We start from the raw sequence: 23,862 nt of genomic DNA on the forward strand, positions 1-23,862 counted from the left end.
AAGAGATATCTGCACTCCATGTTTACTGCAGCATTATTCACAATAGCTAATACATAGAAACAAATGTACACCAACAGATGAGGGGATAAAGAAAATCTGGTATATACCATGAGATAGATCTATCTGTCTGTCTAAGTAGATGTATAGGTAAATACAGGTACACAAACAGAGATAAAATAGAATACTATTTAGCCTTTCAAATGAAGGAAATCCTGCCATTTGTGACAACATCAAAGAACTTGGAGAACATCAATGTTAAGTGGAATAAGCCAAATGCAAAAAGACAAAAACTGCATGATTTATTTGTGTAATATAAAAATGTCAAGCTCATAGGAATAGAGAATAGAATGGTCGTTACCAGGAGTTACAATGAGGAAGTTAAATAAGATAAATAAGTTTGGAAGATCTAATGTACAACCATGCGACTATAGTTAACAATATTGTATCATTAAAAACTGCTAAGAAAGTAGATCTTAAGTATTCTTCCCCCACCACACACAAACAGTTACGTGAAGTTAAGAATATGTTAATTAGCTTGGTCGTGGTGAATATTTTATAGTATATACATATATCAAGTTGTATATGATGTTTTTTGTCTTAGGATGAGGTTACATCTTAATTAACCAACAGTGAGTCAAAAATGTTGTAAGCTGAGAATTCATTTAATACTTCAATAAACCCACAGTGAAGTTGAAAAATCCTAAATTGAACCATTGCAAGTTAGGGACCATCTGTACCTTCAATATATACAATTTTAAATTGTCAACTATACCTTAATAAAGTTGTGTTGTGGGGGAGAAGCTGACATTAAAGGAGGAAACAGTAAGAATAAGGATATGTGTACAAAGAATTTAATTTGTTTTTCCAATTTTGGTTGTCAACATTAGTACAAACAATAAAAATAACAAAGAGAATAGGAAATTCCTTCTTATCCTTCATGACTCAATGCGTCTGTTCCTAAATTGTAAAGGCTTTTGTGATGACCCTAGGCAGATATAGGAATTCTCTTTCCCATAACTTTCCTGACTTTTATACATACCCACTTCCTTGATTGCTCTTTATCATATTGGGCCATGACTATCTCTCCTAGTGTTCTGCAAGAGCCCCGAGTAAACATTGTGCCATTTTTCCTTGAATATTTAAAACTTAGCACCATATCTAGCATGAAGCAAAAACTCAATAAATGTTAATTGAAAAAATAAATAGAATGCAAGATTTACTCAATAATTGCTGCTGGTACTTACCTGATTTGTAGAGATAGCTTGATCTCTTGGTTGCTTTTCCATTACAGTTAGCATTTGTCTCCTTCTACATAATTCACAAAAGCAAAACAAATAGATCCACAAAAGAAATTTTAGTATTCAAACATCAACTATTATTTCTATATTTATTTTAGTACAGAAATTTAAGATTTTAAAAAATTATCATTAGTGTCAATTTATAAGAAATGTACGTTTTATTATGTTTACATTACATGTATTATTTATAGAATTCCAAGTTCACAGTTGTATCAAAAGTTGTACTTAAAACTACCTACACATTTGGTGATTTGCTAAGACTTTGGTATTCAGCATATATTTGTACTCCCATCTAACACACCTAAGATTTAATATGGATGGCAATGTCAGATACTGCACATATTACCCCAGAAACGTCAGTAATAAAATTTAGACACTGTTTTTAAAGGAGATTTTTTTTAAGTTAAGGGCATAGCCTTTATAATATGTTGGCTAATATGACGTCAAATGTCAAAGCTGTTAGAAAATTTTTTTTTGACTCTTAGCATATTTAATGTGGCAATTGATATAGTAGAACAGTGAACTAAGCCCAATGTACATTTGTCAAACGTTCATTCTAAAACTGCACTATAGAAAAGCAATTGTGGTAAATATGCTACATTTAGGAGTTATACATAATTTACTGTCTCAATTATTATACATTATAGGACACAGAAAATCATGCCACTTTCGACCCTAGTCATGAAGGTTCTTTTGGAAATGATTTAATAAATTTCTAGTTTATTGAAATCTATTTCAAACCACATTAACTCCCTAGGACAGTTGAGCTAGTTAATACTATATTAATAATGAAACCAATGATGCATATTTGATTCCTATAACAAGTTAGCAGCTGACAGAGAAAATCTATTTCATGTCCAAAAGTTATAGCTTGAAACTTCGCTGGTATCTTTTCAACAGCAGGTAACTAATCACTGGTCAAAAACTACTAAATCAGTACTAGTACAAGCCCAATCAAAAAAGCTCAACTTTATACTTCCTCTAAAAGTTGCAGATACATACCATGAACTAACATCTTGTATCTTACATTTAAACAGACTGTTCTAGGGCTATTAAAATGTTATTATGATATGACTAGCTTTAGAGAATAAAGTTGTTTTGTGTGATTACATAAATAATGACATTTTTGTATACCAGTATTATCATAAGATTGTATCCCTTTTATTGTTTGTATTTGGAGTAAAAGAACTCTTATATACCTCTTCTTTTGAAGGATCCAAAAATGCCTGTGAAAATCTGGATAAATTTCTTGTGGGTGATGCCTGAGCTGCAATAATTGAACCTTGGCCTGCAATGTTAGTATCTCCTAGAAAAAGAAGAGATAACTTTAAATATGAGAAGTTGATATTGCTGGGACAGGGTTAATATTAGTTTACAGCATTACTCCAACATTCTCCCTGCTCAGCTGCCACAGTGACTAGAGTTGCCACATCAGGGATTTATTTGAGTCAAGGAAATATCTCCAAAAATAACATGACTTTTTTGATGTTTACTGCCTACAAATTTCCAATGGTTCTCATTGCCTTCAAAAACAAGTCTGAAATCCTAATTTATTTAATGTTTTTATGCCAGCTTAATCTTTTGCTATAACCACAGCCCACTGCTAGAACTAAATGTTTGCATTTCATTAAGTAGGCAATGAAAAACTCTTTGAATAGTGAAATAAACAAAGCCGTGTTTTAGGAATATTGTTTACATAAACAAATGTATAGTGAGTGAAATAGAGGAAGATTAAATTGGAGGAAGGGTACTGCAATAGAGAAGAATGGAGAAAATCAAGCGTAGAAACAATGAGAATGAAAAAGAGTGAAGGTCAAGATAAATCAAGAAAGTAGAGACAGAAAGTGTGAACTTTTAGATGCAAAGCTTAGGAGGAAGAGTCCAAGACAACTCAGGTTTTGTGCCTGGGTGAAAATAAAAGGGTCAGGAAGATGATGATTAATTTAGTTTTGTGTTAAATTTGAGGTGATCTTTAGCTACTGGAAGAAGATCTCTCATATTTTCTGTATGCATATATCAGACATGCAGGTGAGCATATTTAGTGACTTGCATAAACACAACAAGGCACACAAATATTGGATAATGCATATTTCATTTAAAGAGAAATGGGAAACAAAATGTACCATTTGTTGAAATATGGACACAATCTTGGGTATAATTCTCTGTATTCCAATCTGCTGGAGCCAATATGTCAGCATCTTTATCTATAACTACAAACAGCCATAGCAAGACCCTATCTTTTCCACAATTTGCAAATTTTGAAAGGACACTCATCCAGCAATCACTCAAATATATGGGCTAATTATAATATCTATATTCATAGAAAATTATATCATCCTTTTTTTAAAAAAGCATATTTTTATAATCATATAAAACAACTAAGATATATAATTATATACTTAATAACAGAAAAATTATGAATATTGTCCATTTTCTTACCTCTATCATCGATAATACTTGAGTTTTTAGATATCATCCCATCTCTCTACATGGTGCCGCATTAAAGAAAAAAATACATTAGTAACTGTGCTTCCAAAAGAGGTTCTGCTTTCTATCAATTAACCAATGAATACAGATGTTTTCCTTCTTTTATCCTGTAACTCATAAAAACTGTTTAGGTACAATATATATTATTAACTTCCTTTCCATGTAATCTCAAATTTAACTAGTTAAAAACTGAGTTCAATATGTATCAGTGTATAAACTTACTTCTCCAGTCTTCCCTATTTTGCCTAAAGGCATGGTAATACATACAGGCTATGGTTAGTTCTAAAAAGTTTAGACTCATTCGGTTTGTCTCGAAGAAATCCAATCTAATCCATTCATACCCAGTCCAAACCAGTGTAATCCTTATTGAAAACACTGTCTAGAACCAAAGTAAAATTCATCATTCCAGGAACATTTTATTGGAATAACATTTTTCTGTGTCTGTCGCCTCACTAGACAATGAGTTTTTTAGAGGAGCAATTATGTATTATTATTCTTTTTATCTTATATTACCCAATTTCCTTTTTTCCCCCATTATTCTAGCTTAGTACAACACCTGGTCAATAGTATATGCTCAATAAACACAAGCTATCCTTATTATTATTACTGCCAAATGTTTGTTTGGCTTATTTTCTGCTAAAATTCATAGAGCGCCCGGCACAAAGCTAACTCAATACTTTCTCTGCCAGGAAAATGGATCAGGTTTCATGAATAAAAATTTCTCTAACCAATCAATACTATGCTGCTGAAGGAGAGAGCACATGGAAATAAAAGTTAAGTAGATAAATTAATATATACAACACCAAACTTTAAAGCATAATTTTGTACCTTTTGATTTATAACATTATCCTGTACATTTGCCTGAACAACAGAAGTTGAGGTTTTTTTCATAAAATTCTCTGAACTATTTTGATTCTGATGAGCAGCAGTTGCTGTATTTCCTAAAAGTAAATAAAACGGAGAGAAACTCTAGTAGTTTTTTTTAACAGCTTTAGGAATCTACAATAAAAGTACAATAAATTGTACTTATTTAATTATTTAGTTGATTTTGAAATGTGAATCAAACTGTGAAATGATCACTGTATACAAGATAACATTTCTATTAACCCCTGAAGTTTTCTCATGCAACTTTGTAATCTATCTATCTATCTGTTCTCATAATCCAACAACAATGATCTGTACCTCTAACTCACGATTAGTTTGTGCTTTCTAGAATTTCATAGTTCCCTGGCTTCTTTCACTCATCACAACATTGTCACATATATCAAAGGTATATTTTTTATTTTTTATTTCTGAGAAGAATTCTATTGTATGGCTATTTCATAATTTTGTATACACTTATCTATTTATGGACATTTTGATTGTTTCCAGTTTTTATAAATAAATAAAATATTTATTTTGTTTATATTATTTTATTAATTTTATTATAAATAAATATAATTTTTATTTTACTCCAAATAAAATTTATAAATAAAAATTTCTATAAATTTTTATGTACAGGTTCTATGTGGACACATTTTTTTTTTCATTTTTATTGGGTAAATACCTAGTAGCTGAATGAATGGGTTACATGGTAGGTTTAACTTAAAAATTAAAATGCCAAACCAGTTTATCAATGTGGTTGTGCCATTTTACATAACAATCAGCAGTGCATCAGGGTTGCAGTTCTTCCACATCCTTGCCAACACTTAGTAAGCAGAAGAAAAAGTAAAAATTTTAAAAAAGTAAAAAGAGAGAGAAAGAATGAAATAAAAAACTGGCTCTTTAAGATGTTCAGTAAGTAATAAGCCAAAAACAAATAAGGTCACAAATCAGTAAAATAGAATCTACAGATAATTACTAAATGAAATAATAAAGAAATACATGAAAAGTGTTTGCCAATAAATTTAAAAATATATACAAGAAACAAATTCCCTGAAAAATCCAAATGACCACATTTTATCACAAAGAAATAGATAATATGTAGAGCCCTGTAGCAAAGAAATTAAGTAGGAAGTTTAAATTTTTCCACAAAAAAGATACAGACTCAAAAGACTTCGCCTCTGAATTGTGCTAAATATGTAAGCAAGAAATTATGCTAATTCTACACAACTCTTCCAAAAATTAAAGAAGAGTGAACATTTCCTATCTCAAACTTTTACATCAGAATCACTTTGGTACAAAATATCATTACAGATATTATAATAAATTAAAAATTTTTTCAATTCCCCCATGAACAAATATGCAAGAATAATAAACAAAACAAATTATAAATATCAAGTATAATATGTAATATACTGACAATTACATAAATAATATAGTAATCATAATATAATTAAAAATAATATGATAAATATAATATAGTATCCTAATGCATATGTATCACATTTCCTTATGTTTTGGAACAAGATTAAAAGGTACACAATCACCATTGCTGTTCAACATTGTACTGAAGGTCCTAGACAGAGAGAAATAAATGAAAAGTGAATCCCAACTAAATAGCAGCAAGCTATTTTGTAGAAATTGACAAGTTTTTAAAATTTGTATAGAAAGCAAAGGTTCTAGAATAATGAAGTCAACCTGGCATAACAACAAATGTTGGATAACTCAAACCACTGAATTTTAAAACTTATTTTAAAGCCACAATAATAAAGAAAATTAGGTATTTGCATAAATACAGATAAATGTATTAATCTGTAATCACTTTATATTTTCAAAGTTGCCAAAGCACCTAGATTTATACAAGATAAGTTAGAATCCTCCTGTTTTCCCAGGTAGCAAGAAGTGCTATCAAACACCACTAGGATCCATGCCAGAAATACCACTAGAGCTATAATGAAGGAGCTTCCATTGGCCAGAGGTGTTACAACATGAAGACAATGAGAAGACCTTAACAATGAGCCACTTTTACTTAATAAATAGTAAATATATTTTCTCTTCCTTATCACTTTCTCAATTTAATAATATTTTTTCTCTAGCTTACTTTATTGTAAGATTACAGTATATAATATATATATAACATATATAACGTGTTATTCCACAGTTTATCTTATCAGTAAGGTCAAAGGTGAGCTGTTAGTAGGTTTCTGGGCAGCCAAAACTTAAATGTAAATTTTTTGTGCAGGTCAGTGCTCCAACTCTCAGCCCTTAATGTTCAAATGACAACTGTGCTTCTGGTCGTTCTATACATAATCACCAAAACATGGAAACACCACCAAATTTCAAATTTCTTTCAGTTCAAGAATGAATAAACAAAATCTGATGGATCCATGCAATGGAAAGGAACAACTATTGACACATGCAATAACTTGGATGAATTTCAGCGGTATTATGCTGAGTAAAATAAGCCGTTTTCATGAAGTCAAATAATGTATGATTCCATTTACATAACATTCTCCAACAGAAAAATAACTATATCCATGAGAACATACCACTATTTGATAATAATCCCAGAGGTAACATAACTAATAATCCCACAGGTAATTTGGGATCATTAGTTGGGAGAAGGAGGGTGTGACTGCAAATAAACAGGATGAGGGAGATTTTTGGAATATTGGACTGTTCTACATGTGATTGTGATTGAGGTTACACAAATCTATACATGTGATTGTACATGTAATTGTACAAAACATTCCATTTTGCTTTAGGATGATTTAAAAAAAACAAAATATATGCCTTGAGATATTTTCTGAGAATGAAAAATTATAGAGACAAGATAAGGAGCTGGAGCAGGAAATTGACTTTGACTTCTGCCTGGAGAATCACCAGCTGCAAAACTGTGTGGAGCAAATTTCTCATAAGAGTATAAAGGATGTGACACTGTTCTGAGTTCATACTCATGACGCCATGATGAAATGGAAACCAGAAAGACCTGATTATGGTGCATGGGAAAGAGGGGCACCTCTAAAAACATTTGACTTGTAATGTCACTATTGCATATTTCTGAAATTCACAAGAAGACCACAATGACACGTATACCCTTCACTGAGACTGGAGAGTGACTATACATAACTGCTCACACCCAAGGCTGATATGAATCACATTACTTTACATTTCATCATTCAATAGGATATTTCTCCCAACCATGCTTAATTAAATTTATGGGTCTATTTCCCAGACAATTGTCACAATAAACTGGTATCACAGTGGGGCTAAAAACAATATTTTCCATTGACCATCCATTCCTGAAATGTCACTGAGATTCTTTGACAACAGGAAGATCAGACTGATGCATTAAACATCAGATTCTTACAGGATCAGTTTGCTTGAGATAACTGCCTTAGAAATTGATAATTTACTTTTATTGTCTACATTTAGTGTAAGATGTAGAGCTGGTGTTGCCATAAATTTGCCAATTATAAATAACCTTTTGGTATGTTGTAAAAACTGAACTTTAAAAATGGGACCTATGAATTTTGGAGTTACATTAACTGAATCTCAGTGATTCTCAGGCAGGAAGACAGCCGTGGCTAAGGCAACCCTATCTTTCCCAACATTTCTGATTCTTGATGAGACTAAGCAAATTGCATACTAATAGCATTTCCTTTATTTTTTTTAACGAATAAGGATAAGAAATTTAACATTTCCTTTATTTTTTAACCAATAAGGCCAAGAAATTTAACTTTAATTTTTTCCTTCAAATTTAATAATGGGAAATAAGTTAAACTGTTCAACTTTTGAACAGTCATGATTTGATAATTTTTTTGAAGATTTTTCTATTGTAACTTGGGCTTATGGTCTCTTAGTGAGTTCTAATGAACAACATGAAGAGACACAGCATAAGTTGAAATAATAAAATGATGTTTCAGTAAGGGCCACAGTGAATCTGGAGTTAATGTACTTAATTTCTAACACATTTCAGAGTTTTCTGAAATTATTTTAAGCATAATTTTTTACAAGTTGTTAGACATGCTATATTACATATTTAATCATAATAGAACTTTCATTTCATTTTCTAAAATAGTAATATAATGTCAGGTTCAAAACAATAAGTCAATTATCTATTTATCAAATTCTAAAAGCAATTAAGGCCATATAGCTGTTGATAAGCATCACTCAAAATCAGTCATTTGACAAAAGAAAACAGAAGATTTATCTATATTTAAGTGAAAGAAGCTGTTACAAACTATCTTTCCCCAAATTATTATTTAGTATCTCATGCTTCTTGTCACAATATTCAATTACCAGATATTTCTTCATAGGTATTCTGGTCTCCAGCAGGATAAACTAAAATGATATCTTCAGAAGTCTTCCTTTTATTCTTTGGAGAAGCTTAAAGAAATATAATAAAACATTTATTTTTAATAATGATGACAGAATTACCCAAGGTAGACTACTTATCCTTTTATGCCCAAGAAGAGCTGAACTATATGCTAATCTGTATGTGGGATTGTGAGAGAAATTGGAGAAGATAGAGAGATGTGAAATGGGAGGAAAGATGATTCTTGAAATATTATCCCTTCATATTAAAAGACCCCCTTGGAGGGATAGAATTTTTTTTTTGGCAGAAAGGGAAATCTGTACCTGGGCTCAACTGAAACATGTCATTTTCCATCTGGGTGCATACCAACATCTGACTGGGCTGAAGAGTCAGCAGTCCACAGTGACTAAAGTAATTCTTGGATATGTGTTGATGCCTGACAGAGCAAATACACATGTATATTCCCTTCTTTGTGATAAAGATAATTACAATTTTGCTTTTCTAACTATTAAAGTGGCAGAAGGTCCTTACTGCATGTGTGTTCAGGGGGCTGTTATGATCCCCTGTTAAATGTAAGAGTGATCCGTTTCCACATTCACTGATCACTGAGCAGCTTCTTCTGGTATTTTCTTTCTTTTACTTTCTTGATCCCACTAAAAGTTGTCTATTTGTTGGAAGGTAACAACATTACTATAGTAGTATAATTTAATTTAATTTATACCATGGATATTCTTTCTATTCTGTCACTTTGATAATATAAACTAAGCTCATTTATATACTACTTCTTCTTCAACAACAGTGTATTTAAATAACAAATGTTTAAGCTATTTTAAATTCTTCCTACTATATGAGAAAGTTAATGAAGATGTAGTAAATGTATGGTTACTAAAGTGGTTTCATATCTGAGGCATGATATTGCTGTAATTGCCTTAATGAAGTAAATAGATTTAGTTAATCCATTTAGCAAACATGTACTTAGTGTATATGCTTTTCATGGTGTTCTGTTAAATACAAAGGTGGCAGTTTACTATTATAAATGATTAAGATGGTGGGAAGTATGTAATATGTGAATTAAAAGTGATAAATACTACTTCAGAGATTCATAGAAGAGGGGCCTTCCAGTTAGGGTTATAAAAAATGACTTTTTGGCATGTAATTTACAGTAGGGCTTAAAGAACTGTAGGATTTTGATAAGTGGATATAGTAATCAGGTCATTCTAAATTGAGAAAATTGGATACAGAGAGGAAGAGAAGGAGGAAAGATAATATGTGTTTTAGGAATGACCAGTAGTCTAATTTGACTAAACAACAAAATAAATTAAGTTCTTACTACATGCTAGAATTTTTATACTCTTTATAGGAATCATTAAGGAGTATTATCTTTGTTTTCAGATAATGAAACTGGCTTAATGAGTTTAAGTAATTTGCCCAAGCCATTACATCAATTGAAAATGATAAAACAAGATTGGACTTCTATAGTCAAGCACCAGAGCCTTTTCATATCACTACTATAGTTGCCATCTTCAAGGATGTAGTGTAAAATAAAGTTAAAAGTTAGGTAAGTACTGAACTTTAGATGCTGATAAATGCTTGCTGAAACAGTCAGAGCTTCATTTAATAGGTCATAATTTTAACGGTGGAGGAAGAAACTATAGAACAGAGTTTTAAGCATAACAAGCAACAGTACAAAATGGATCTGAGGCAGGTAAAAAAAAAAGTCAACAGAGGCTAGCTGGTAATCTACTGCAGTGACACAGGAAAGCTCTGACCTCGAAATGGGATTCATGGGATACTATGATGAAGCTGCATGGACAATAATTAGTTTCTTTCCCGATACTACACAATCAAAGATAGTTAAATCAAGTCTACAGTTCTGCATTCTGGCTGTGAAATTGTAGCTAATATCAGAAGATAAAAATCCATTGTAATTTCATAATGTTATAAATAAAGGAAGCTGGTAGAGACTGGGCATAGCAAAGCCATTTCTCCTTATAAACTTACTTCATTTTTTCTTTCTTCATTTATTCGTTCCTTCTTTTTTTCCCTAATTCTCTACCTTCACCCTTTCTTACTGGTTGTCAGTATAATAGAACACCATGTTGCTATATAAGAGCAGTTATCTTATATACAAGTTTGTATCATTTCAGTAGTTATTTTAAATATAGGGAGGTTGGTTAGAACTACAGTACAGGCAAGCCTGTCTCCTGAGCCAATTGGTAAGATTGTTATAATTTGTTATAATTGTTACATTTATGCCTACTTTTCAACTTGAACTGTAATATAGAAATGCCTAGAACAGTGTCTGGCACAAAGGGAGTAACAAGTGTAAATACACAGAGTGCTATAAAAGGATATTTAGGTAGATAAGCATTTCCTACTTAGCTACATCATCTTTTAATGTTCTCACATTCACCATGTTTTCCATCTTGACCTTTGTACTTCAATGTATTTTTCCCCATATCTTCTCCTTTACAGCCAGTATCTTGCATTTTTTGTAAATGATAAGCCATTTTTTTCTCTAAAAGGTCTTGTTTCTACAATATTAGAGAAGATATATTGGTTAATATTAACTTGTCATTAGAAATGTAAAACAATTTATTTAAAATGTGACAATATATTAAAAATGGATTATTAGTCCTGTCTTGACTTGTAATGTTACAAAAATAAGAGAATAATAAAGGTTAAATTTCCATTGTGATCAAACACAAAGAATACATTTAATACACATGCAATTTACCGCTCTACACATCATCAGAGGACTGATCCAGTTTCTGATCAGGCAGAGTATCATATCCATGGCTGCCCTGGTGAGTTAAAGTAATTTCTCAATCATCTTCAATTGGAAGATTCCTGCGGGCTTACCCAAATATCACTCAGGTCTACCAGACGTAAACATAATATAGTACATAAAATATGATTTCCCTTTCTGAATATCTGGGCTACTGTTGAATGTACTAGAAAGACAATAAATGCGTATAGAAAAAAAACTCAGAGATTCTCAGAGGGTTCTTGCAATATTTAGCAAGAAATGGATTAGCTCATGTAAAACAACTACCCAAGACTACAGTAAAGACCTTCCTAAAGGACTGGGGAAAACAGTCACTGGAACCTACCTAGGTGTAGAAAACATGCCTATTCCCACTAGAAATATTTCACTGTAAAGCTACACTGGAAAAACTTCATGAGTCATAAGGCTTTGAGTAGAGAAGGAAGATGGGTCTTAACTCAGCAGCAGGGAATAATAAGCCCCAGATTACACATGGCTCTGGCCCCACCAGCAAATCATAAAAGGCAAGACCTTTACAATCAAATTGTTTCCAAATAAATTATCTACATCCAAAAATTCTAAATAATATTTATAATAACATAAAAATATTCAGTATACAAAGTAAAATTTATGTCTGGCATCCAATCAAAGCACACTAGATATAAAGAAACAGGGGAATATGGCTTACAAAATAAGTAGACCAACTGAATTAACTCAAAAATGACAAAAATGAAACAGTACAGTCAATATAATTGCAATTTGTATGTAAACAAAGTGAAGAAGAGATATGGAAGATATAAAAAGGTCCAAAAGCAGTTTTCAAATATGTGAGATGAACAATACAATGGATGTGTTAATGGTGGAGTAGACATTCCAAAAGATTAGATAATGTGAATTGAGAAACAGAAACCATCCAAAAGAAAACACAGAGGGGTGAATAAATGAAAAATTTCAGTGAGATATGGGACAACTTCAAGCAGCCTAATATACTTGAAGAGAGGAGAGAGAAGATAAAATTAATATTTGATAATAATGACCTAAAGTGTTTCAAATTTGATGAAAACCATAAACCCACAGTTCGAAGAAGCCCAAAATACCAATGCATAGGAAACAAGAAAAATTTCACCAAGGCATAACAATCAAATTTCTCAAAATTACTGATAAAAAGAAAATTTTTAAATTTACTAGAAAAGCAAATTATGTTACATAGAGAAAAATAAAGTTTAAAGACAGTAGATTTTCCTTGGAACCAATGTAGAGAAGAAAGTGAAACAGCATCTTTAAAGTATTAAAATAAAAAAATAGTCAATGGTGAATTCTATACCTAGTTGATTTAACCAATATATACTCAAAGAAGTTTTCAAAAATAAGGGTAAAGTCTTTTGCAGACATAAAAAAGTAAATTGCAGTAGGAGCAATGTTAAAGAAAGCTGTTCAGATAGAAGAAAAAAATGATAGCACATGAAAATATGGGTATACAAAAAAAGAATAAAGAGCAAAAAAAATTTAAGTATATGGCCAAATATAATATGTGACTTATTTACATCATGATAAAAGATAAATAATTATTTAGACAAACTTGACAATGTAGTGTGGGATTTATTACATATATGATTATAAATAAATGACCAAAATAGCATAAAGGCCAAATGGAAAAAAAAATCAAGCATGATATTGCAATGTTCTTATATGTGAAATAGTATAATATAGTATAATCACCCTTTACAATCTACCCTAATAAATTAAACATATATACTATAATCCTTAAACTAACTGATAAATTTTAAAGAAAGAAACAATATACAAAATACATACAAAGGGATCATTAAAAATCCAAAGAAAAAGGCAGAAAATGCAGAAAAGAACACAGATGAGACAAATGAAAACAAAGAATGAGATGGCAGTTGGTAAACTATCATGTTAATAATCATACTAAGTGTAAATGCTGCAAACACCTAGATGACACGCAGTTTTCAGATTTCTTATGAAAGCAAAGCCCATCTATATGAGTAGTAACCACACACACACACACACACACACACACACACACACACAGAGAGAGAAATAAAGACCTATATTTGGTCTTAAAAGTAAAACACAAGAAAATGATATGCCTTGCTAACAGCAATCAAAATAAAGCTGAAGTGGCAATATTAATATTACATGCAATATTAGAGCAAAAAATGATACCAGAAGAAAATATTTTCATAATAATAAAAACAATCAAATCACCAACAGACATAACAATTCTAACACTTTTCACCTGATACTGAGCTTCAAATAATAAAACAAAAACTGAAATACTAGCCAAATCCAAAAATATAATCAGAGATTTCAATAACTGTTTATTTCAATAATTGAGAGAACAAGTAGACAGAAATCGAGCTAGGATTTAGATTTGAACAACTCTGTCAATGAACTTGATATCTAGAGAACAGTTGTAAAATACTTCACCCAACTACAGTAAAAATAAAATATTTTTCAAATATACATTCGTGATTTACCTAAAAATGTAATTTGTGATGATAAAATATGTCTAAATATACTTAAAAAGATTTGGGAACTAAAACTGTGTTATTTGACCAAAATAAAAGTAAATTTGAAATCAATAGCAGAAAAATCTTGGATACATTCCAAATATTTAGAAGCTAAATGACACACTTCTAAATAACCAATGATTCAAAGATAAAATTAAAAGATAAAGTATTTTGAATTGAATAAATATCAATAAATATCACAGCATATCAAAAAAAACCTGGGGACTCTTGATAGACTAGTGTTAGGGAAATTTAGATAGTACTAAATTTCTATACTAGAAAAGAAGAAATGTCTTCAATTAATGACTTCCACCTAAAGAGAGAAAACTATTTAACAAAAAATAAGTATATAACAAAAAATAATAACACAAATTGACAAAATAGAAAGAAAACAGACAAATTCATTAAAACTAAAAACTTACAGTTTGAGAAAATCAGAAAATAAGAAATAAGAAGAAAAGGAAAAAGCAACTCTAGTTGGGACTAATAAGGAAAAAAGAAGTTACAAATTTCCATATCAGTAAGGTGAGCGGGTGACATCACCAGGGTCTAGAGATATTCAAAGGATAACAAAGGAATATTATAAACAACTTTGTCGATAAATCCCACAATTCAGATGATATGAAAAGATTCCTAAAACACACTATCAAAACTGTTTTAAAAATAATGTTTTGAATTGATATGTTTATTAAGGAAATTGAATATGTAGTTAAGTAGCTTCCCACGAAGAAAATTCATACCCAAATGTCTTCACTGATTAATTCCATAAAATATATAAAAAATAAACAATACCAATTTTAAAATAATTTTTCCAAAAATCTGAAGAGGGAATACATACTGATTTATGACATGAGCCCAGCATTGCCCTGATACCAAAATCAGGAAAGGGTAGTGTAAGAAAACTACATTTTGCACTAACATCTCTAGTACAAAAGTCTGAACAAAATTTTGGCAAATATAATAAAACAATATGTAAAAATGATAATACAATCGTACCAAGTGTATTGGTGTAATGACCATTTGTTCAGGATTCATTTAACATTTAAAAATTAATTTATGTTATCTACTATGCAATGAACCACAAAAGAAAACTTACATGTGAATTTAATAAAGCCACAGAAGAAAATATTTGACAAAATCTTACATTCATTTCTGATAGAAATGTTCAGCAAACTAGAAATATAAGAAAATTTTGTCAACCTGATGAATGACATCTGTAGAAAACTCACAGCTAACCCTATAATTACTGGTGACAGTTAATACTTTTCCCTTGAGATCAAGAACAAAAAGAGCACTATCAAACAAATCATCAATCAAAAATAGCTAGCATGTCTGCTTCTACACTGAAACTTGTAGGCAGCGAGATCAAGCAAGAAAAAAAAAATTAAAGATACTCTCATTGGAAGAAATAAAACTCCCTTTATTCACAGAAATGATCATCTATGTAGACTATTAATTGGCATGTAGAAAAAAGTACTACCAGAAATGACTATGATTTTAACAATGCAGGATATAAGAGGAATACACATAAGTCAGATGTTATTCTATATATTAGCATTAAGTATTCAAAATTTGAAATTTAAAAAATATATGTTACAATAGCATAAACTGTATGAAATACCTAGGGATGAATCTATGAAAAGATGTATAACAACAGTACAGTGCAAACTACATAGCACTGTTAAGAGAAATTAAGTAGACCTAAATAAATGAAAAGACGTGATTTTTGAGTTGAAAAACTCAATATTATTAAGTGGTTAATTGTGCCCAAACTGACCTATTGAGTTAATGCAAATCTGATAAAAATAAATCTCAGCAAGACGTTTTGGTAGAAATTAATAAGCTGATGCTAAAATTAGTATGGAAATACAAAGGACTTGAGATTAACTAAAACAACTGAAATAGAAAAACAAATGTGTAAGGCTAGCATTACACATTCAAAGAATTTATTAAAGGTACAATAATCAAACAAATAGGTCAAAGAATAGAAGAGAGTCCAAAAATAGGGCCATACAAATAACTTTTGATGAAGATATTGAAAGCAAAATCTGAACTATAAGACATAATTTGCAGTGAAAACATAACATCAAATCTGAAGATCATAAGACATAAAAATATTAAGAAACACAAAGGAATTCAAAATCTCATAATAAAACAAGATTCACAAAAGACAATTGTAAAATAACCTCATTGGAAATACTGGTGTTCAAATGGCTCTGCCATTAGCGTGGCTTAGGCAGCCTGTGTTGTCATCAGGCTTACAGTCAGTGACCACGTCTAATGGACACTCCTCCGATTTTGTTCAGTTGCATTATTAGTCTTCACTAATATCGACCAAAACTCCTTGAGTAGCAATTGACATTAGGCAAAAGAAGAAAAATCTAGTGCTTTCAATTGCTTCTGGAAAACAAAGATACTTTCAGAGATGTGCAGTTTCAGAGTATACAGAAGAGAACAACTTGGTGAGACCTCTCATTGAAAAATAGTGAAAAATTGAATATTAAAAATATTAATAATAATTATGGCTGGGCATGGTGACTGACACCTGTAATCCCAGGCTTCAGGAGGCCAAGGTGGGAGAATCATTTGAGCTCAGGAGTTCGAGACCAGTATGAGCAATGCAGCGAAAACTCATCTCTACAAAAAAGTAGAAGAAGAGAAAAAGAGGAAGAGGAAGAGGAAGAAGAAAGATAAGGAGAAGGAAAAGGAAAAGGAGAAGGAGGAAGAAGAAGAGAAAGAGGAAGAAGGAGGAGGAGCAGGAAAAACAAAAAAGAAAAAAGAAAAATAATAATCATGGTAAATTGGAATAAGCTGAGCCTGCAATATGAACAGTGAGTGTCTGATGGTACTGAAAGATACAGGTAAGAAAGAGAATGAAAGATAAGCATACATATTTAAACTTCTAATATTTTTACAAAATTGCTATATAACAATATATGTCAATACAAATCAAATTGTTTAAATCTTACACTCACATCTAGGTTTCTTAACAATAACCTATTTAAAATTGCTATTTAGAAATTTAGATCAATATTTATCAACATGCCAAGTTGATAATGATATTTTATTGAATGAAAAAACAGTCTACACACAGCTTGTGAGGTATAATATCATGTATTTAATTATTAATTGGGATAAATAAATATTTTTAGAAACATTCTGGTGGGGTGTATGTGTGAACTAAAAAGTTGATAGGGTGGTGGTGGTAGGATTTTTCTCTTTCTTTATATTAATTTACACTCTAAATCACAAAATCTTATATATTATTAGAGATAAAAACAGGTAACCTAAGTAAAATTAACCGGTAAAACAAAAAATGAGAAATCCTGCCAAGAATTGCTGGTTCTAAAAAAACTAATTCAGTCACTTAATTTTTTCATAGTAATTACAAGTTCAGTTTATGGTGTAAAAATAAAGCACAAAATAGTTATATCACATAATAGTACTTTTTATATTATAGTCAAAATATACTAAAATTGTCCATAACTTTCAGTTTTATATCATGCATATTATTTGGAGTAACTGATCATCAGTCATCTCACAACTGATTTGTACTTCAAAAAACCAAAACAAAATCTTCTCTTCAAACAGCTCGAGTTAGTGGTTAAAGCTCACCCTACCTTCCTGTCACTCTCTTCTCTGTTTCTATGCCGTTGTTCTTCTATCCTCTCTTCTCTTTTAACATCTTCTGCCATCTTTGTCAGAAGTAACATCTCTTTTGTCTTCCATTCCTAGAAATCACAACATTACTGCACTTGGCGTTTGTTCACTTCACAATAATATCTTTGTATTTTGTCCCATCAAAAAGTATATTAAACAAGTCAGAGCCTAATAGAAATCAGGTTAAGCAAAATAAAAGTCATACATTGGATTTAGAATAGACTTTTCTTTCTTCATTCTTATTAGGAATGCAGATATGATTATTTTTTACTAAAGCTAAATTTAGAAAAAAATTCCTCTCCACAATAAAGGCTTTAAGAGAGTTCAATAGTGTCTAGTAACTTTCTAACTGTTCTTTTAGAGTAGAAACTGGCTCATATACATACTTCCTGGTATCCACCTCACAATTTCATGTAACAACTTGTGTATTACAGCTATAAAGAATATTTAATGGGAACAAATTATTTTGAGCTGAAATGACTTCAGGCAGTACAATGTACAGTTAAAATTATTTACAAGTGAAACAACTGTACACAATTTATCTCTTAATATTTTAAAGTTGTTATCTCTCACCTCTTCGATTTTTCTACGAAGAGCAAGTTTTCTTCTTGTGTGTTCCCGCTGTCGTCTTTCTTCTCTATCCATCAGGTATAGGCGTTGTTCTTCTGCTGTGCGTTCAAGTTGTTCTAGTTTTCTACTTATCATATCCAAATATCTGAATAAGAGTGCAAATATTACTGAAGGTGAATTAGCTGTTTTTTATGATGGCATCATCTGTCATGCCATTTCCAAACCACTTCCTTGCTTACCTTTCATTTCTTGAGCTACAGGAATTTTACTGTTTTTCTATCAGTCCTGTTTATAAACCTTTAAAACAGCCCTGAATGTCCACTGGATAAACAATGAAATGAAGGCAGAAATAAGGATATTCTTTGAAACAAAGGACAACAAAGACACAATGTACCAGAATCTCCGGGACACATTTAAAGCAATGTCTAGAGGGAAATTTATAGCAATAAATTCCCACATGAGAAGCAAGGAAATATCTAAAATGGACACCCTATCATCAAAATTGAAAGAGCTAGAGGAGCAAGATCAAAAAAACTCAAAAGCTAGCAGAAGACAAGAAATAATTAAGATCAGAGCAGAACTGAAGGAGAGAGAGACACAAAAAACCCTTCAAAAATCAATATTTCTAGGAACTGATTTTTGAAAAGATCAACAAAATAGAAGACCACTAGCCAGATTAATAAAAAAGAAAAGAGAGAAGAATCAAAAAATGCAATAAAAAACGATAAAGGGGATATCACTACCGATTCCACAGAAATACAAACTACCATCAGAGATTACTGTAAATAACTCTATGCACATAAACCAGTAAACCTGAAAGAAATGGATAAATTCCTGGACACTTGCACACTCCCAAGCCTAAACCAGGAAGAAGTTGAAACCCTGAATAGACCAATAACAAGGGCTGAAGTTGAGGCAGCAATTAATAGCCTACCAACAAAAAAGAGTCTAGGTCTAGATGGATTCACAACCAAATTCCACTAGAAATACAAAGAGGAGCTGGTACCACTGGTTCTGAAACTATCCCAAACAATCCAAAAAGAGGGAATCCTTCCCAAATTGTTTTATGAGACAAACATCATCCTGATACCAAAACCCAACAAAGACTCAACAAAAAAAGAAAACTTCAGCCAATATCCATGAGGAATATCAATGCAAAAATCTTCAATAAATTACTGGCAAACCGATTGCAACAGCATATCAAAAAGCTTATCCATCATGATCAAGTAGGCTTCGTCCCGGGGATGCAAGGCTGGTTCAACATACGCAAGTCTATAAAGGTAACCTACCACATAAACAGAACCAAAGACAAAAACCACATGATTATCTCAATAGATCCAGAGAAGGCCTTCAACAAAATTCAACAGCACTTTATGCTAAAAACTCTCAAGAAACTAGGTATTGATGGAATGTACCTCAAAATAATAAAAGCTACATATGACAAACCCACAGCCAATACTGAATGGGCAAAAACTGGAAGCATTCCCTTTGAAATCTGGCACTAGACAAGGATGCCCTCCCTCAATACCACTCCTATTCAATATAGTACTGGAAATTCTAGCCAGAGCAATCAGGCAAGAAAAAGAAATAAAGTGTATTCGATTAGGAAACAAGGAAGTCAAACTGTCTCTATTTGCAGACAACATGATTGTATATTTAGAAGACCCCATCTTCTCAGCCCAAAATCTCTGAAACTGATAAGCAACTTGAGCAAAGTCTCAGGATACAAAATCAATGTGCAAAAATCACAAGCATTCCTATACACCAATAACAGACTTAAAGAGAGCCAAATCAAGAATGAACTGCCATTCACAATTGCTACAAAGAGAATAAAATACCTAGGAATACAACTAACAAAGGATGTAAAGGACATCTTCAGGGAGAACTACAAACCACTGCTCAAGGAAATAAGAGAAGACACAAACAGACGGAAAAACATTCCATGTTCATGGTTAGGAAGAATCAATATTTTGAAAATGGCCATACTGCCCAAAGTAATTTACAGATTCAACACTATCCCCATCAAGCTACCTATGACCCTCTTCACAGAACTGGAAAGAAACCACCTTAAACTTCATATGGAACCAAAAGAGAGCCCACATAGCCAAGTCAATTCTAAGCAAAAAGAACAAAGATGGAGGCATCATGCTACCTGACTTCAAACTATACTACAAAGGCTACATTAATCAAAACAGCATAGTACTGGTACCAAAACAGAGATATAGACCAACGGAACAGAACAGAGTCCTCAAAGGCAATGCCACACATCTACAACCATCTGATCTTTGATAAATCTGACAAAAAGAAACAATGGGAAAAGGATTCCCTGTTTAATAAATGGTGTTGGGAAAACTGGCTAGCCATGTGCAGAAAGCAGAAACTGGACCCCTTCCTGATACCTTACACTAAAATTAACTCCAGATATATTAAAGACTTAAACATAAGGCCTAATACCATAAAAACCCTAGAAGAAAACCAACGCAAAACCATTCAGGACATAGGCAAAAGCAAGGACTTCATGACTAAAACACCGAAAGCATTGGGAACAAAAGCCAAAATAGACAAATGGTATCTAATTAAACTCCAGAGCTTCTGTGCAGCAAAAGAAACAATCATTAGAATGAACTGGCAACCAACAGAATGGGAAAAAATTTTTGCGATCATTAAAAAATCTGGAGACAACAGATGCTGGAGAGGATGTGGAGAAATAGGAACACTTTTACACTGTTGGTGAGAGTGTAAATTAGTTCAACCATTGTGGAAGACAGTGTGGCAATTCCTCAAGGACCTAGAAATAGAAATTCCATTTGACCCAGCAATCCCATTACTGCGTATATATCCAAAGGATTATAAATCGTTCTTTTGTAAAGACACATGCACACGTATGTTCACTGCAGTACTGTTTACAATAGCAAAGACCTGGAACCAACCCAAATGCCCATTGATGATAGACTGGACAAGGAAAAGTGGCACATATACACCATGGAATACTATGCAGCCATAAAAAATGATGAGTTCGTGTCCTTTGTAGGGACATGGATGAATCTGGACCATCATTCTCAGCAAACTGACACAAGAACAGAAAATCAAACACCGCATGTTCTCACTCATAGGTGGGTGTTGAACAATGAGAAAACATGGACACAGGGAAGGGAGCATCACAAACTGGGGTGTGTTGGGGGGTCTAGGGGAGGGAAAGCAGGGTGTAGGGAGGGTAGGGAGGGATAACATGGGAAGAAATGCCAGACATAGGTGACAGGGAGTGGAAGCAGCAAACCACATTACTATGTAGGTACCTATGCAACAATCCTGCATGTTCTGTACATGTACCCCAGAACCTAAAGTGCAACAAAAAAATACATATATATATATATATATATATGAAAGATTTATTGACTTCAAAAAAAAAAACCAGCCTAACCTACCAACTCAGCATGTTTTACTCATTATAAGGTCTTCTCAATACCCAATTATCTAATATTATGACAAAGATAATGGTAAAAAGTGGACCAAAGTTATTCAAAACATATTTCACAGTAAGCATTCACAAATCAGTAGGTTTAAGAAGATGTGCTTGTAAATATGGCTGAAATAGCTGAAACGGTAACTTCAAAAGTGGAAAAAGAAAATGAATTCTCTAAGAAAAAGTGGGCATTGGGCTCCTTATAATTTATAAGTCCTTCAACAAACCTCCCAACTGTAGTCTGCATCTCTGGTACATCAATATGTATTATGGCAACAATACCACGTAATGAAACCATGGAATGAATATAGAAGTCAGGTAATGTAGCCAAATTCCTTACTCCGCCCCTAGGGCAGGAAAAATAACTATAACGTCCTTTACTTCCTAAGAAATGGGCTTGTTCATGGAATGGCCATGATTGAATATGACTGAGTCATATCTAAATGAGCTTATGCTCTTTTTTTTTTTTTATAGATAACACATATTTATATATTGGCATCAGTTATACCAAATCTTTTTTTGACTTTGCACTAACTTCCTCAAACAATGCTGTCAATCCTTAAAGATGAATCATAAAAAGCTGTTATTGCTTGAGGCATGTGCTACAGATCCTTTCTCTCCCTATTCTACTATAGAAGAATTTTGGATCTAATTTTTCCTTCAATGATCAGTTTGCCTTATCCCTGGGGCTTTCAGCAACCCTAATTCCTCTGGTAGTAAATTCTTCCACCTCTTGGTTTTGCTTCCTTCTCTACTCTGAAAAATCCAGAAGAATGGTGTCTAGGTCTTACAAAAGATTATTCAATTCTTTCTAATATTTTCCAACTTATTTGGGTCCACAACATACACATAAAATATGCATCAACTTTTATCTTACCTATGCCTCATTAGCCGCTCCTGGTCCTTGATAGATTCAGTGCCCTCCTTTAACAACCAGTTCTGGACTTGGGCAACATCACAATATTGAGGGATTTGATTGTTTTCTGGTACGTTATGTAGTTGTTTTGCAAGTATTTTCTATTTAAGAAATGTGTATATTACATATATATATATATATAATGTTTTTTACATTTCCCAGAAATAAAATCATATAAATTCCTATATTTTATAAATGCTTAATTCTGATTAATTGCATTTAAGTCTATTTTGAATCTGTTAAAGACACAGACAAGTAAACTAAGATTCATCTTTCTAAAAATAAAAGGTAAAATTTCCATTTATTTGTCGATGTATTCTAAGTTAAATAAAAATATGCAGGAAGTAGAGAAGAAACACTGGGCACAGAAAGAAGTGGGGAAAATATAGAATACTTAGAAGTATACAGAAGTCCTTCTCATTTTTATTCAGCCCTCTTATTTTTAGAACATACCTTTGCAAACACACATATACACATCTTTCTCATTTTGATCCAAACCTCTTGACCCTGAAATCTGAACACACACACACACACACACACACACACACACACACACACACAATCTTTGGGTCAAAAATCAAAAGGAAGTCACTCTCCATAACAGCTCACTACACCCAATCATTCCACTTCACATTCAAGAACAACATTTTTACTGGATGAATACAGGTGCACCTGTACGAGTACAAACATAGAATGTACATGTTCTTGAATCACCATAGAACATTACAGGCATTTATTTATTGTTCTTTTCCTATGGCTCAAACTGTTTTAGGTTTCACTTAAGAATTTTTCTGCCACAAGAGATGTTTCTTATTGGCCTTAGCTCAGGGGGAAACAGCACATCTGACTAGCAATTTAATTACTAAATTATGCCAGCTACTACTAGTGTGTTGATAGATGACCCAGTCCCTTTTGCATTCTTGGCCAAACACAGCAGCATCCAAATAATGTTTATTCCTACTCTAAATTTTCAATTGAAAAAATA

The 23,862-nt window shown here is 32.1% G+C and overlaps 1 protein-coding gene across 7 annotated transcripts in view; it reads right to left on the bottom strand.

The window, feature by feature from the left end:
* FSIP2 (fibrous sheath interacting protein 2) overlaps positions 1 to 23,862 on the bottom strand; it is a 93,627-nt gene that overhangs the window by 63,523 nt on the left and 6,242 nt on the right. For 2 of the 7 annotated variants that reach the window (XR_005202885.1, XM_017545064.2), the window contains exons 4-12: positions 22,839 to 22,978; positions 18,502 to 18,643; positions 17,889 to 17,999; positions 11,372 to 11,498; positions 8,949 to 9,035; positions 4,614 to 4,726; positions 3,738 to 3,783; positions 2,498 to 2,604; positions 1,245 to 1,305 (exon numbers count right to left, since the gene is read on the bottom strand). Coding sequence is in view for 6 of the 7 variants with exons in the window: in XM_017545064.2 (XP_017400553.1) it covers positions 1,245 to 1,305; positions 2,498 to 2,604; positions 3,738 to 3,783; positions 4,614 to 4,726; positions 8,949 to 9,035; positions 11,372 to 11,498; positions 17,889 to 17,999; positions 18,502 to 18,643; positions 22,839 to 22,978 (934 nt within the window). In the remaining variant the exon portion in view is untranslated. Of the gene's footprint in view, positions 1 to 1,244; positions 1,306 to 2,497; positions 2,605 to 3,737; positions 3,784 to 4,613; positions 4,727 to 8,948; positions 9,036 to 11,371; positions 11,499 to 11,701; positions 13,512 to 17,888; positions 18,000 to 18,501; positions 18,644 to 22,838; positions 22,979 to 23,862 lie in introns of those variants that run through there. The other 5 variants (XM_037744484.1, XM_037744486.1, XM_017545068.1 and 2 more) reach the window with 4 other exon arrangements.

This window comes from Cebus imitator, unplaced genomic scaffold, assembly GCF_001604975.1.
Source record: "Cebus imitator isolate Cc_AM_T3 unplaced genomic scaffold, Cebus_imitator-1.0 Scaffold176, whole genome shotgun sequence".
In the NCBI taxonomy this organism is placed as follows: Eukaryota; Metazoa; Chordata; class Mammalia; order Primates; family Cebidae; genus Cebus; species Cebus imitator.